At 50.1% G+C, this 14,864-nt stretch overlaps 1 protein-coding gene across 1 annotated transcript; it reads right to left on the bottom strand.

Annotated features, from left to right (window-relative positions):
- Window positions 1-9,791: 9,791 nt before the first annotated feature.
- Window positions 9,792-12,539, bottom strand: KCNJ11 (potassium inwardly rectifying channel subfamily J member 11). The gene has a single exon (XM_054586027.1). The coding sequence runs from the start codon at window positions 12,093-12,095 to the stop codon at window positions 10,908-10,910; it is 1,188 nt and encodes a 395-aa protein (XP_054442002.1). The 5' UTR covers window positions 12,096-12,539; the 3' UTR covers window positions 9,792-10,907.
- Window positions 12,540-14,864: the final 2,325 nt, after the last annotated feature.

Here is a 14,864-nt window from a genome sequence, read left to right as displayed (position 1 = left end):
TTCAGTGAGCATCCAGATCACCAGTGTTTTGAACTATGCATCTGATAGGGTGGCTATCTGTTCATCACTTAGTTCTATTTTTGGAGCTTTGATCTGTCCTTTCATTTGGGCCATATTTCTTTGTTTCAGCGTGCCTATTATGTTGCAAGGGGCAGAGCCTTAGGTATTCGCCAAGGCGGGGCAATGCCAGTCGCTGTGTTGTGACTCTGTATGTCGGGGAGGGGTCTGAGAGGGAACAGTGCCTCTTGCTCGGCTCTCCCCAGCTTTCAGTCACTTCCCCTGCTGCCCATAAGCAAATTGATCCCTTCTAGTGCTGATTCCTGGGTGGGTGGGTGGGTTTGTGTATGTTCTAGGACCCCATCAGTCTCTCCAACTGACTCTCCTGAGAGGCTGGGAGTTTCTCCTGCTACCGCAACCCCCACAGCTTTTTATAGCCAGAGGTTTTGAGGCTTTCTTTTCCAGAGCTGGAACCCTGGGTTGCGCAGTCTGTCTCGCTCCCCAGCTGTTCCTCCTGGTTTATTGGCATGCAAGTGTGGGACTGCCCCATCCTCCAGCCGCTGCCTTGCTGTGTGTCCTCTCCGCCCCGGCTGCCCGTTTCCGCCCCTCTTACTGGTCTGGACGAATGTTTCCTTTTTAGCTCCTTGGTTGTTGGACTTCCAAACATTCAATTTTCTGGAAGTTCTGGCTATTTTTTGTTTTCAAATTTGTTGTTGTCCTTCTTTTGTTTGTGTGAGGAGGCAAAGTGTATCTATCTACCTACACCTTCATCTTGGCTGGATGTCCTCTTATATTTTGTTAATAGCTCAAAGACATAACTTATAACCAGATTTCACCTTTAACCCTAGAATTTCTAACCCTCACTGGTGTTTCCAAATATGTTTATTCTTAACTGTGGTCCAAATAGCAAATAAAACAGCTCAAGAGACCCAAGAGGCCAGTGTAAACATGTTGGTTAAAATGGCTCTATTTTTTTTCTTAAGATTTTATTTATTTATTTTTAGAGAGAAGGGGAAGGAGGGAAAAAGAGAGGGAAACATTAATGTATGATAAAAAATACTGACCAGTTGCCTCTTGCATGCCTCCATCTGGGGACCTAGACTGTAACCCAGGCATGTGCCCTGACTGGAATCGAACCAGGAATCCGACAAGCAACCTTTTGGTCCACAGGCCAGTGCTTAATCCACTGAGCCACACTAGCCAAGGCTAAAATGGTTCTACATAGTAAAATTGCCCTCAGTTACTTATGGGTCTGCCAAGGCAGAACCTGTGCAATAGCTAATATTCTCATTATAAATGCTTTAGGAAAATTAGAATAATCAATTGATCAAGAAAAAAGTCTGCTTCTTTATATAAAGTTGGCCAGTTGAATCATGGGACATAGTCTCCCGATTGGACTTAGGCCAGTGTGATGAAAACTGGATATAAGGTGGTTTTCAAATGTGTTGATATTTGTGAATGTTTTCATATTCCTTGCCTTCCTCAGCCCTCTGCTCTCCAGGTGCCATCACTGGAGGCAGACATGTAACAGGGACACCTATTGAAAAAGAGACTACTAAAGCCTTCATGATCACCCTGGATTCTCAGGTGGTTTGCAGTGACATCTCCAATCCTTCACCCTTTGCTATATCCTTGTCCTTTGCTCTGTAACTTTGCAGTGCCCTCTCATCATGGGCGGCCCTTTTACAATGCTCAAACTTGTGACTTGCTTTGACCAACAAAATAAGACGGAAGTGAAAGAGGCCGTGTGTATTTCCATTTACTTTCTTTTGTGCTTCTGATGTTGGTGAGAGGAGGACACATCCAAGCTCTCCTGCTGGAGGATGAGATACAATGGAAGCTACAGCCAGCTGTTCTAGAGGAGGCCAGTCTACAGTAAGTCCTCAATGGCATCCATAGGTTCTGCAACTTGAAACAAAACGATGTGCAGTGAAATTAATTTTACTACAGGCTAATTGATATAAACAAGAGTTAGGTTCTTCCGGCATCTCATCAACATAACAATGAGAACCTTGACCGAAACCACATTATTTAAAGACCACCAGCTGTGGCAGCCACCCAACTCCCAGACATGTGAACTGAGATCATCAGCATCAACAGAGCCAACTCTCAAATGTGTGAGAAATATTTATTTTTTAAAAGCCACTGTGAGTTTAGACTGGCTTATTATATAGCAAAAGCTAACTGATATAGCTCCTTAGGAACCTGAATTTTGACCAAAAAAGTATGGTTGCCATGGATATGTGCTGCTGAGACCCTCTTTGCTGTGAAGACTGTATGCAGCCCACATGTTCCAGCTGTGTCATCTCAGAGATCTACTGCAGTGTTCTAGCTTAGGCCGTGCTCCAGCCAGCAGCTGGACAAAGCCGGTGTCTTTGGAGCTCCCTGCTGGAGTGGCTGAGACTTCCTCAGAGTTGCAGTGTAGTCTGAAGCTCTTGCTACCCAGTCCTCCCACCTTCCTCCCTTCAGAGATAGCAGACCTGCAACATGATCTGAAGGCTTTCCCCACCTACTTCTGTGGCCTCGTTCATAGGCACTGCTTCTAGTAACTCTCTCATACTTCTAATGTACCTTGAAAGCTGCTTCTTAGAAGACCCAGGCTAACACAAGAGGGACTAAAGAATTTTAACAAGAGGTGCTTTCATTATGGTGCATTCATTACGTATTCAGGTGGAGGGATCCCTGGGACACTGGCAGTTCTTACACAGTGACAGGCAGCAGAGACCACAAGCTTTCTCAGGAATGTGTAAGTAAGTAACTGAAACTCCTTTTCCTGATGTCCCACGCAGTGTGCTCAAGAGCAGCCTATTCAAACTGCCCTCTTGGATAGCCTCTGGACAATCAGCTTTTTGCAAGAAAAGGAAAAAGAGCAACACTTTCCAGAGAAGATTACAAATGGCCAAGATGTACATAAAAAGGTGCTCAACATCATTAGTCATCAGGAAATGCAAATCAAAGCAATAAGATATCACCTCACCCCTGTTGGAATGGCTACTATCCAAAAGACAAGAAATAAAACGTATTGGCAAGGATGTGGAGAAGAGGGAAGACTTGGGCACCTTTGGTGGGAATGTAAATTGATGCAGCCATTATAGAAAATGGTATGGAAATTCCTAAAAAAAAAAATTAAAACTAGAACTAACATACGATCCAGCAATTCCACTTCTGAGAATTTATCTGAAGGAAGGCAGTAACTTGAAAAGTTAGTGTACCTCTATGTTATTGTAGCATTGTTTACAATAGGCAAGACATGTAAACATGTCTTCACTGATGGATGTTCACTGATGGATGAATGGATAAAGAAAATGTGAAACATACCCACACAGTCCTGTGCCACTTAACAAAGGGGGTACATTCTGAGGAATGTGTGGTTAGGCAATTTCATCGTTGTGTTAACATAACTGAGTGCACTCACACAAACCAAATGATACATACAGCCTTCTCCACACGTAGGCTCTATGGTGTAGCCCGTTGCTCCAGGCTACAAACCTGTATAGCACATTACTATACTGAGTACTGTAGGCAGTTGTAACACATGGTAAGGATTTGTGTATCTAAACATAGAAAAAGTGCAGTAAAAATATGGTGTGAAAGATAAAAAAATAGTATACCTGTAAAGGGCACTTGCCATGAATGGAGCTTGCAGAACCGGAAGTTGCTCTGGGCGAGTCAGTGAATGTGAAGGCCTAGGTCACTACCCTGATGGAGGCTTCACTGTGCACTCAGGCTACAGTCAACTTATAAAACAATGTGAGACTAAATCAAGCACAAGGGAAATGATGCAATCAAGAGATGCAGTCAACACGATTTGAGGCTGCTGCTAGTGTAATAGCACTTACTGTTTTACAGAAAACTTATTTATTTTATTTATTCTTAGAGTGAGGGGAAGGGAGGGAGAAAGAGAGGAAGAGGAAAATCAATGGGAGAGAGAAACATCGATTGGTTGCCTGTAGTTTGCGCCCCAACCGGGGACTGAACTTGCAACCCTCTCAGGGCGCAAACTTATTTTTATAGCTAGAAAAAGTATACTCTACAATAGCAATAAAAATATAGCCTAGTAAATACATGAGCCAGTAACAGTCATTTAGTATTATTATGAAGTATTATGTACTGTACATAATTATGTATACTTTTATGTATATTTTTATATGACTGGCATGGCTTTGTTTACACCAGCACCACCACAAACATGAACAATGCATTGCGGTATGACACTAGGGTGGCTGGGATTTCACTAGGTGATAGCAATGTTTTAGCTCCACTATGAGCTTATGGGACTATTGTCTATGCAGTCAGTCCATTGTTGCCCAAAACGTCATTATGAGGCACATGCCTGTGTACGCAATGGAATATTTATTAGGCAACCATATAAAAGAAGGAAATCTTGCCATCTGACAACATGATGGACCTTGAAGGCAGTATTTTAATGAAATAAGTCAGAGAAAGGTATGTATGATCCTACTTAAATGTGAATCTAAAAAAATATAAAAAACAAAAGTTCTCTGTAGAACAGGTTGGTGGTTGCTTGCGGTGGGGGATGGGAAGGGATGAAATGGGTGACTGAGTCAAAAGGTCCATGGTGACCAGAGTTGCTAATGCTGTATTGGATATTTGAAAGTGGCTAAAAGTACATCTTAAAGGTTATCATAAGAAAAAATTTGGAACTGTATAGTGATGGATTTTAATTAGACCTATTGTGGTGATTATTTTGCAATATATACAAACATCAAATCTTATGTTGTACATCTGGAACTAATATTATATGTCAGTTATACCTGAATTTAAAAAAAAGGGGGGGGGAGAGGAGAAAGCAACAGCTATTGTTTCCAGTTACTGTTGGCCTGTTTCCATTTCAAATTCTATTTCTTTGTTCCATGAGATCAACCTGTACATACCAGTATGTGAATAAAAGTTATTTTAATTTATATCTGAGTTATTCTTTGATACAGGATAAATGACTTGCCCACCCCCATCTCCTTCTCATGGCTAGAAAAAGGTGCAGCTTGGATTTTTAATCAATATGCCATACCACCAAGGACGCTCCAGGGTGGGGCTGGGCTGTGGATGATGGGCTTGACCATTAATTTGGCCTAGAGGTGAGGCTGACTCGGTACAATTCCAGCCAGTTCTTAAGGGAGGATCGGTTGGTGGGTGTTTGACCCTTCCCTTACTTTCTGTAACTGAACCAAGGTGGCTGATGCTATTCCTAATTGGATAACAATATGGGCGCCTCAGCCAGGACGGGTTGACAGGGCTGTGGAGGGTCGCATGCCAGGTGTTGATCATGGGTAATGTACAGTGCGGTTCTGAATGCAGTTATCAGGGACGTGCAGTTGTATTTCTGGACCTTTGTGAGATGGAGAAGCCTGGTGCCCATCACTACCAGAAGTTGGAGTCAAGACTCAGAAACAGTTTGTTAGGTCTTAAGTCTCTTGGCTTAGAGCATCGATTTTCAACTGCTGTTCTGCAGCAGGCACCTTGAAATGCTGCAAGAATTTTTGAAACATGCAATACCTGACTAGTCAGAGACGCTGACCTTTTTCCCCTTAGATTGTCAAATTAAAAAAAATGACAACAGCCATCCATAAAAAAATGACAACACAAAAGCCATCCGATATGAATATTTCAAAATCATACTATTTTTTGGTCAGAGTGACAAACAATATATTTTTGGTGTATCGTAGTATTTTAGGAATTAGTTTACGTGTGCCGTGAGATGAAAAAGGTTGCAACTCACTCACTTAGAAGGATAAACAGAACGCTCCCCACAGCTGAGCTTCCTCCTGAGGGTGTTAGAGTGGCCTCTAGTGGTGGCATTTGGGGATTGCAGCATCAGTGTGGCTGGTGCCTGTTTGTTGTTAAAGGACCCAATAAACTCCCAAGTGGAGAGAGTTCAGTAAATCTCAAAGTGGAAGGAGGCACAGGGCAACAGTGGGACTGTGGAACAAAGGGAGTAGTCCAAGCTAGTTACAGTGATGGGAAGAGAATGACACTCCTTGGAAAAAAGTAGTAAGGTAGATGAGATTTTATAAATTTAGTAAAAGAAATTAGAATTTTGTAGAGAATCTGATAGAACAGTAAAATAATACAAGGAAAAACTACAATTAATGGGGAAATCACAAATGAGATATTGTAAGATGAAAATAAAAATATTAGATGTGAAATGTGGGGAACGTTAAATGGACATGATTGATTAGAAGGGAGTCTATGATGTAGAAAAAAGGCATCAAAAGAATTACTAACCTGAGAAATAAGTATGTTGGTCAGACCTGAAGAGAGGCTCAAAAAAGGCAGGATTATGGGATGACTTTCATTCTTCTTTTTTCACGATGGATGTGAAACCAAGCAGCCAGTAATTTAACAAAAGAGTCTCAGTCAGAACTGAGCATTTACTTCTCTCTGGTTTACCCTGGAGTGACTTCCGTTCCCCAATAATAATGGCCTTATGAGAAAAACTGAAATTGATGAAATAAAGAGAATACAGAGTCAGGGCGCCTCAGAGTCTGGTTTGCTTCACTTTGGGCGCTGATGGGCTGTGCAGGGGGCGTTTGGGGTGTACCTGTGCTGCAAGGAATGATACCCCTTCATGAAAGGGAGATGCATGGCTGAAGAAGGCTCCTGAGTAGCACTGACCTGACCCATACTCTGTATGCCCTTGCTTCTCCCTGCGAAGGACGCACATTTGTGTAGTTTCATAGGCACTTTGTATTGCTTTCCTTCTCATTGGCATCCTGTACCCAAGCTGGCCAGCCTAAGTGACCTGCCTTTCATGTCACTTCAGAGTTGGGCCTGCCCAGAGTAGTGTGTAGGTAGCACCTGCTGCCCTTTCCATGAAGATATACAATGCCCCAGGCAGGTGGACCTGGCTGAGAGGATGCCAATAATTTAGATTCTAGTGCAATAAACCCACTGTCTGGAACCCAGTTCTGATTTGAATCCCACCGTTCTGTCTTTCCCCAGCTTCTTGGAAGCTGAAACAGATCATAGGTTTGTTGCTGTTCACACCTGCCCTAGTCTGGAGTCAACATGACTTTAGCATGCACAATTCACCTCTTCCCCAAAGTCTTCTGCATGTCTTGGTACAAGATAAGGTGTCTGATACCTGGACCTGGGGAGACCTCAGAGACGAGACCAGAGACACACAGGGAGACATGGTTGCTCTACTCCTAGTGGAAAGCTCCTTAGGAAAGTTCTCCCTAAGAGAAACTGTTGGGTAGGAGCTCACATGCCGGATGGAGTTGGGAGGATGCCACCTATGCTGAGCGGATCCTGTAGAGGCTGGGTGAGTCCTCTCTGCAGAAGGGCCATGGGTAGGCCTCGTGGTGACTGGCTGAAGATGCCAAACCCATGGGTGTTGCCACAGCTGAGCCTGTCATCAGTCATGAACCTGGGACTCAGGGAAGCTCAGGGGCTTCCCGAGTTACACTGTCTCTCTTGTTCTTGATCTAGAGACAACTGTCTGTGGTGGATTTGACACTTTGGAAAGGCAGCACCCCTAGTAAGAGCTGGAGAGCGGGTCCCTGGCACTGTGCAGCAGTCTCAGACAGACTCAGGAACAAATCTTGGGCCTGCCATTTGCTAACTGTGACGTTAGCAAATGTTTAGCAAGTTAACATCACTTCTGATCCTGTTTCCTCACCTACAAACTTGGAGAACAGCGTCTCCATCAGCACCGGACCACAGTGACCTGAGGAACCTCCCTCCCCTCTCTGGGGGGCCTGGTGGAGAGCTGGGTCTGCGCCCAGGTTGTAACTAGCATGGACTGCTCTGTCTGCTCTTATGTGAAGTCCAGTGCTGTCCTGGGGCTGAATATCAGATGCTAAATTCTCACAGAAGTTCCTGCTAGGCTGAGTGAAGCTCAGCGGCGCTTCCTTGGCCAGGTTAGTCCAGTGCGTTAAAGCACGGGTGCCCCTAGATGGAAGGGGCACTATCAGCGGGCAATAACATTCACAAGGGTCAAGAAAGGCTTGGTCTAGCTTCCCCTCCATGCCTGGAACTTTCCAGCTCCTCCCTGAGCTAAACCTGAAGCTTAGGACCAGAGGCCCTGATATTCTGGGATCAAGTAGGTCTTGTCTCTGGCCAGCAGGTGGCGCTGAGCCCTCAGTTTTGCCAGGTCACTGTCACCAGCCGCTTCTGTTTTGAGAGGCTGGAGGAAGGTTACTTTGAGTGGGTCCGAAGGATGGTGCTGCCAAGGGGTTTCACAGTGGGTCTGGTCCTTCCGCTGGCCTTCAAAGCAGCCGATCTAAGTCCCAGAAAGTCTGGGCTGACTCTGAGTAGCTTCTCATTTCTTTTTTCCTCTAAGCCATTAAATGGGTCAGCTCAGGAAGGAAGGAAATCAATGCTGGGGGACTGTGTGGTGCAGGGAAGGGGCAGCTTAGAGCCTGGAACAGAAGCAGCAGCTTCCTGGATCTCAGCCCTGTCTCTCGAGTCTCCAGGGACAAACTATCACTGATCCAACCAAAACCCCTCTGTAGGCCTCACACTGTAGCAATAACCCTAGATTGCTGTCTTGTGCACCATCTGGATGTCCATCCCTCCCTCCATCCATCCACCATTCACTTATTCATTCAGCACTGCGTCAGTGCCAGGCACACTGCTAAATCAGACATAGTCCCTGACCTCGGGGAGCTGCAGGCTTGAAGATGGGGAGACAGACCCATAAACATAGGCAAAAACAGAACGCCCACAAACACAGGTAAGGGGAGGGACCATGTCTTTCCAGAGGAATCAGGGAAGGCTTCGAGGAGGCATCATCTGGCCTGGGCTTTATGGATTTCAGCAGGCAGAGATGACACCTGGGCAGTCCAGGCAAAGGGAGTAACAGGCAAAGGCTCAGAGGGAGGAAGGTCAATTTTATACACAAAGAGGCCAAAGAGCTAGAGGAGAGGGGCTGGTGCGCTGCAAGGCTGGAAAGCAGGCAAAGCCTGAAATGGCTGGGTACAGATCTGGCCCTGCCCCAGAAGGCGATGGGGAGCTAGTGCCAGTGGTTGACATGGGAGGGGATGATCACAAGCCTTTTCATAAGACCGCTGGTGGCTGCATGGCAGATGGACTGAGGGGGTGGGATGGAGACAAGAAGACCAGGTAGTAGGTGCTGCCACAGCCCCTGTGATTAGGTCAGGCAGGACAGTGTGAAGGAAGGAAGACCAGGCATAGAAACGCATCACCAAAGGGAAATAAAACAGCACCCTCTCTCTTAACAACACCCGCTTGGTCAGTTGTCTCATGATGCGGCTCATTCAATTACAATCACAATAGTTAACATTTATTGAGCACCTAGTATGGACCAGACACTTCAGCATTTACATATATTTTTCACTTACTCCCACAACAATTCTATGACGTAGGTATGATTAGTATCCCTGCTTTTTAGATGAGGCAACTGAGGCAAAGAGAGGTTAAGTTACTTGACCAAGGTCTTAGAGCTAGAGCCAGGATTTGAACCCAGGCAGCTAGCTTGAGAGCTTATGCTCCAGTCACTAAACTAATGCATATCATGTGCCCGCCTCTCTCCCTGAACACCCAGCTTTCCAGCAGATCCCTGACTGGAGGCAGGGCTCTAAGCAGAGTAGGTGTCCAAGGTTGAAAGGGCCAGACCGGCTGGCAGGACTGGGCTGCCTGAGGTAAATGGGGAAATGTCTCCCTGAACTGGGCAAGATGACCCGCCTCAGGGGTCCTCGCAGGCCTCCGGACTGTGGTCCATGACACCTCTGGAATGAGAGCTGGCTGCTCCAGCTCCTACCCTCCCTGCCCACCAGCATGCCTCCTGCCTCCCCAGCAAGAACAGCCCAGAGTTTAGGTCATGAAGGAGGGAGGCTTTATTGACAAGGGAGAAGGCAGGATTATGAGCAAGTACACACAACACTGCTCAAGAGTCCAGGCTTGGGGTCAAGCCCATCAGGGACAAGGACCTCTTCACCTCAGGGACCTTGCTCACCCCCCACCACCTTGAGCTTTCCAACATCTCCTTTTCTAGCAACACACAGACCAGCCATGATCAACCTCTGGACAGAGTGAGTGGCAGCCGCTGGTGGGGAGCCAATACCTCGATTTGGTCTGAGGCCCGCTGAGCATGGTGGGCCCAGGACACCCTTCTCCTCAGCCTCTTTCTGTTTGGCATGCCAGTGTCTGCCCCAGCCCACCCCTACCCATGGAGGTTGGGGACACGATGGGAATAGGCAGTCTCAGCAGCCGCAGCCCACAAAGGGCAGGAGCACAGGGCCCATCTCCCTTTCCCTGTGCCTGAGCAGGACTCAGCAAAGCTGAGCGTCCTCATGCTTTTTCCTCCCTGCTGGAGCCCGCCCCATGGAAGGGGTCCTTCAGCCTCAGGCTGTCCCTGCCTGTGCAGGCTCCACACTTCCGATCTTCCAGCTGGAATATGCTCCCTCACTGACTGCCCTCCCGGGCTGGCCGGGCCCACTCTTTAGCTCATCATGTTTTCAGGGACTAAGGGTGGCCAAGTCCTGACCATAGGCATCTCCTGGGGCCATAGAAACACACAGCAGCAGGCCCCCAACCTGGGGACTGTTCTCCCCCAGCCATCTGCCCAGCTTGTGGCCAGTTGATCAGGGGACCCCCAAGAGTAGCAGACCCGCCAGCTTTAGGGCCTGCCACTTCCCACAGTTTCCCCAGCCTTGGGTCCGGTGAAGGGGACCAGCCAGTCCTGAGTTGGGGCTGGGAGAAGCAGGAACAAAAATAACCCAGTACAGGCTCCAGCTGAGGCCATAAATAGGTAGTGACAATGCCTTGCCACACCCTGGGCGAGCAGCAGCGGGGAGGCTGAACTGCGGAGGGCCCAGCCTCACACCAGGCCCTGGCCTGGCCAAGAGGGCCACACCATGTCCATTCTACATACCATACCACACTGCCCATGTGCACACGTGTGCGGTGGGCACGCAGGGGGCCATGGCTCAGGACAGGGAATCCGGAGAGATGCTAAACCTGGGCTTGGCCTTGGCCATGGCCACGCTGCGCTTACGCAGTGGCCCACGGGCCGAAGCAAGGGTCAAGGCATCCAGTAGGCTGTGGTCCTCATCAAGCTGGCGGGCTGTGCAGGGTGGTGTGGGCACTTTGATGGTGTTGCCAAACTTGGAGTAGTCCACGGCGTAGCGGCCATCCTCCTCAGTCACAATGGGTACAAAGCGCTGACCCCACAGGATCTCATCGGCCAGGTAGGAGGTACGGGCTTGGGTGGTGATGCCTGTGGTTTCCACCACGCCTTCCAGGATGACAATGATCTCGAGGTCCTGATGGTGGTGCAGGTCACTAGGTGCCAGGTCGTAGAGTGGGCTGTTGGAATCAATGATGTGGTAGATGATGAGGGGAGCCACCAGGAAGATGCTGTTGCCGCCCACACCGTTCTCCATGGGGATGTCCACCTGGTGGAGGGGCACCACCTCGCCCTCGGGGCTGGTGGTCTTGCGCACCACCTGCATGCGGATGGTGGCGCTGATGATCATGCTTTTGCGGAGGTCGCCCACGCGCAGCATGAAGCAGAGGCGGCCATGGCGCAGAGCGATGACTGCGTGCTTGCTGAAGATGAGGGTCTCAGCCCGCCGGTGGGCCTGGGAAGTCTTCATGAAGATGCAGCCCAGCATGATGGCATTGATCATGAGCCCCACGATGTTCTGCACAATGAGGATCAGGATGGCTAGAGGACACTCTTCAGTCACCATGCGCCCGCCGAAACCAATGGTCACTTGGACTTCAATGGAGAAGAGGAAGGCAGATGAAAAAGAGTGGATGCTGGTGACGCAGGGCACCGTGGCGCCCTCTCCGGGCGCCAGGTCACCCGTAGCCAGGTCACCGTGGGCGAATGCGATGAGCCACCAGACCATGGCAAAGAGCAGCCAGCTGCACAGGAAGGACATGGTGAAGATAAGCAGTGTGTGCGGCCACTTGAGGTCCACCAGCGTGGTGAATACGTCCTGCAGGAAGCGGCCCTGCTCCCGGATGTTCTTGTGGGCCACATTGCAGTTGCCCTTCTTGGACACGAAGCGGGCCTTCCGCTCCCGGGCCCGGTACCGGGGCTCCGCAGGGTCCTCTGCTAACCGCGTCAGCACATACTCCTCAGGGATGATGCCCTTGCGGGATAGCATGGCTCCAGCGACCGCGAGGGAGAGGCTTCCCTCATGGAGGGTGCCCTGTGACCAGCCTCTGGCCTCACTGTGGGGTTCCCTCCCTGGGTACCCTTCCACTCTGGGTCCACCCTCAGTCTATGCTGGCCTCATTTCTGAGGTGCCTCCCTAACCAGATTCATCCTCACCGCCATCTGGCCCCTGCTTCACTTTTTATACTAGCCTCACACCTTAGCCCATCTGCCTAGTGAGCCCCCCCACGCTGCCGGTTCTCTGCCTGGCCCTGGACCTCAGCTCAACACTCCTCACCCGCTGACCACCCCTGAGTGTCCCCTCGTCTAAGATCCCTTCTCCCCACCAGCCTTCCTTCTGCCACCTCTTCTATCTTGGAACTTAACACCTACGGTTATTATCAACTGGCCAGACCTCACACAACCCCCACCGTGTCTTCCACCTCACCCATTTCTGCCGAGTCCCCTCCACTCTAGTTTCATATCTTGACCGCTCCCCAGTCTCACCTCCAGGTATGCCCCCTCTTTCCTACCCCCCCGCCCCCGTAGCGCTCTCGCCACTCTCCCGAACCCCCTCCAGCTTTCGTCCTCTCTGTCTCCTTGGGATCCTGAGCCCTCCAGAGTCACCACCCGACCCGGCCCAACTCCAGATCCCCTCGCCCCAGCGTGACCTGACCGGGAACACTCCCAAGTCGGGTCCTCCTGTCCCCGCGCCGGCCGCACGCAAGATAGCGCCGCGCCCCCGCCCCGCGCTCTGTCTCGGCCCCTCCCGCCCGTCACCGCGGCACCTGCTCCTGCTCCTCAAGCTGCAGCCGTCGCCTCCCCGCCCCTTCCTGACGTTGGGCTTGGGGCGGGCTGTCCTTCGGTGCGTCCGTCAGTCCGCGGAGACCGACCTGTGCTAAATCTGGGTGGAAGATTGAGGGCAAGGGCCGCGGGAGGAGTCGAGTGGGGGTCGGGGCCACTAGGGGGAGCCCGACCTATTCCCGAGCCGGAGCGGGGCGGGCACAGACTCAAGCCCCGCCTCTTGCCGTTCGCCTTCCTCTGCCTGCTTTCTCCAGACTTACAAGTCTGTTCTTGGGGGTTTGCCCAATCAGCTAGAGCAAAAGAGGTTCCTTCTGCCCACGGTCTATGAAATTAGGGCAGGATGGGGGTGAAGGAAGTCGTGACTCGCCCTCCCACAAGGATCCGCGGCCCCTGTCGCCCTGGCTCCCCTCCGCAATTTTCCCGTCCACAGTTTGGGTCAACATCTGCCTCTGGGAGCTGCACTGGGCTTTGCGGGTTCCCAAAGAAAGGGGACACGGAGAGGCTGCATAACCAACCCAGTGACAAGGGGAGATTAGGTGGTCCGATGACTTCTCATCTGTGTGCTTCTTCTCTTTGGAGAACGCTCTTCTGAGTCATGAATCCTTTGAGAATCTGATGAAATCCACGGTCTCTCTCCCCAGGGGGAAAAAGTACCTCAGAAGGTGTAGGAACACAATTTAATAGCCACTACACGGGATGCTTCTCAACCAGGACCGCCCTTCTCCCAACCCTTCCCCTGCATTTTAAAGAGGGTTTAAGCTACTTGGCACTTGCTTTACACCCCTTTACACCCGCAGCCTGATTTCTTCAACCGTAGGTAATGGGGAGCACTTGGGTCAGTGGGGCTCTGTTAGGGCTGGCCTAGGCACTGGGGGACCCAAGCTCTTGGCCTGGGCATGAGTGTTGTTTCTACTGCAGGCATTAGCCTAGGGTTGCCCTGTGACTTAGGCCCCAGGTGGGAGGTTCCCAGTTCTTAGCTGAAAGGGAAAGCCTCCTAGCTCTCTGTAGTGGCAGTAATGGCTCCACTTCCTCTCTGGGGCTCAGGTCCTTATGGAGGAACCTCTGACCCATGTGTGTCCATTTGTTGGAGTGGGGGCTTGAAGCAGGGGCTGGGAAGTTAAGGACAGTGGGTTTATGGGCCCCGGGGGGGCTAGGTGTGACTTTCATATTGAGGTTTCCTCTTTTTCTCCCATACCCACCTGCAGGCAGAACACTGCTATTCAGAGTAAGCTTGATCTTGGGCTATATTACTAGAGGTGCCGCGCCTAGCGTGGGGAGGGGAAAACAGGGTGAGCAGAGTGGGGAGCTCAGGGAGATAGGAAACCTCTGGGGCTACTACACCTGTTTAGGCATCAGAAAAAAGAGCCCTGAAGAGCTCCCCAGGGAGTTTGAGCACTGTTGCAGAAACCCTTGGGCCCCAAGTGCAGACCCAGTATATAGACACTGAGTGGAACAGAGTCAGGCTTTGATTTCACATATGGAGGAGTCAGTTCTAATAACCAGAGATGACGCGTGTCTGCGGGGTATCCAAGTCAAGGTTGGCAGACCATCAGGGATGCCCTAGAGGGGTTTGGGTCAGGATTGCCTTGGGCATCCCTGCAAGACTTCAGTGTGGGCCCTACCCCTGCTAAGTCCCTTCAGTTCCTTGCTGGGGGTGGGGCAGAGGAGGATGTGGGAATCCTCTTGGCTCTGCTCCTGGGAGGCCCCACAGTGGAGAGAGCTGTTGGACCCCCAGAGGCATCTCAGAACAGGAAAGGCCAGGCCCTGCCTCACAGTGTAGCCCTGAGGGCTCAGCTATTCCCTGCTCTACCCTTTCCAAGAGTGCGAACCCATTACCCAAAAGACTGTTCCCTCCCCTGCTCCGTCCTGCACCTCCTCATACTCATCTCCTCCAAACTCTGCTCTTGTAAAGCCCCGTTCTCACTCAAAAAACTTCTCCACTTCCCTTTTGTTCATAGGCTTATCCTAGACTTCT

This window comes from Pteronotus mesoamericanus, unplaced genomic scaffold (assembly GCF_021234165.1).
Source record: "Pteronotus mesoamericanus isolate MK-2021 breed Mesoamerican mustached bat unplaced genomic scaffold, CSHL_Meso_final contig_90, whole genome shotgun sequence".
In the NCBI taxonomy this organism is placed as follows: Eukaryota; Metazoa; Chordata; class Mammalia; order Chiroptera; family Mormoopidae; genus Pteronotus; species Pteronotus mesoamericanus.
Note: the sequence above shows the minus strand (reverse complement) of the source record. Positions and strands in the feature narration are given on the sequence as shown.

Bases quoted from the DNA above. Each gene is read 5' to 3' on its own strand.
- KCNJ11 (XM_054586027.1), bottom strand. From the start codon at position 12,095: ATGCTATCCCGCAAGGGCATCATCCCTGAGGAGTATGTGCTGACGCGG.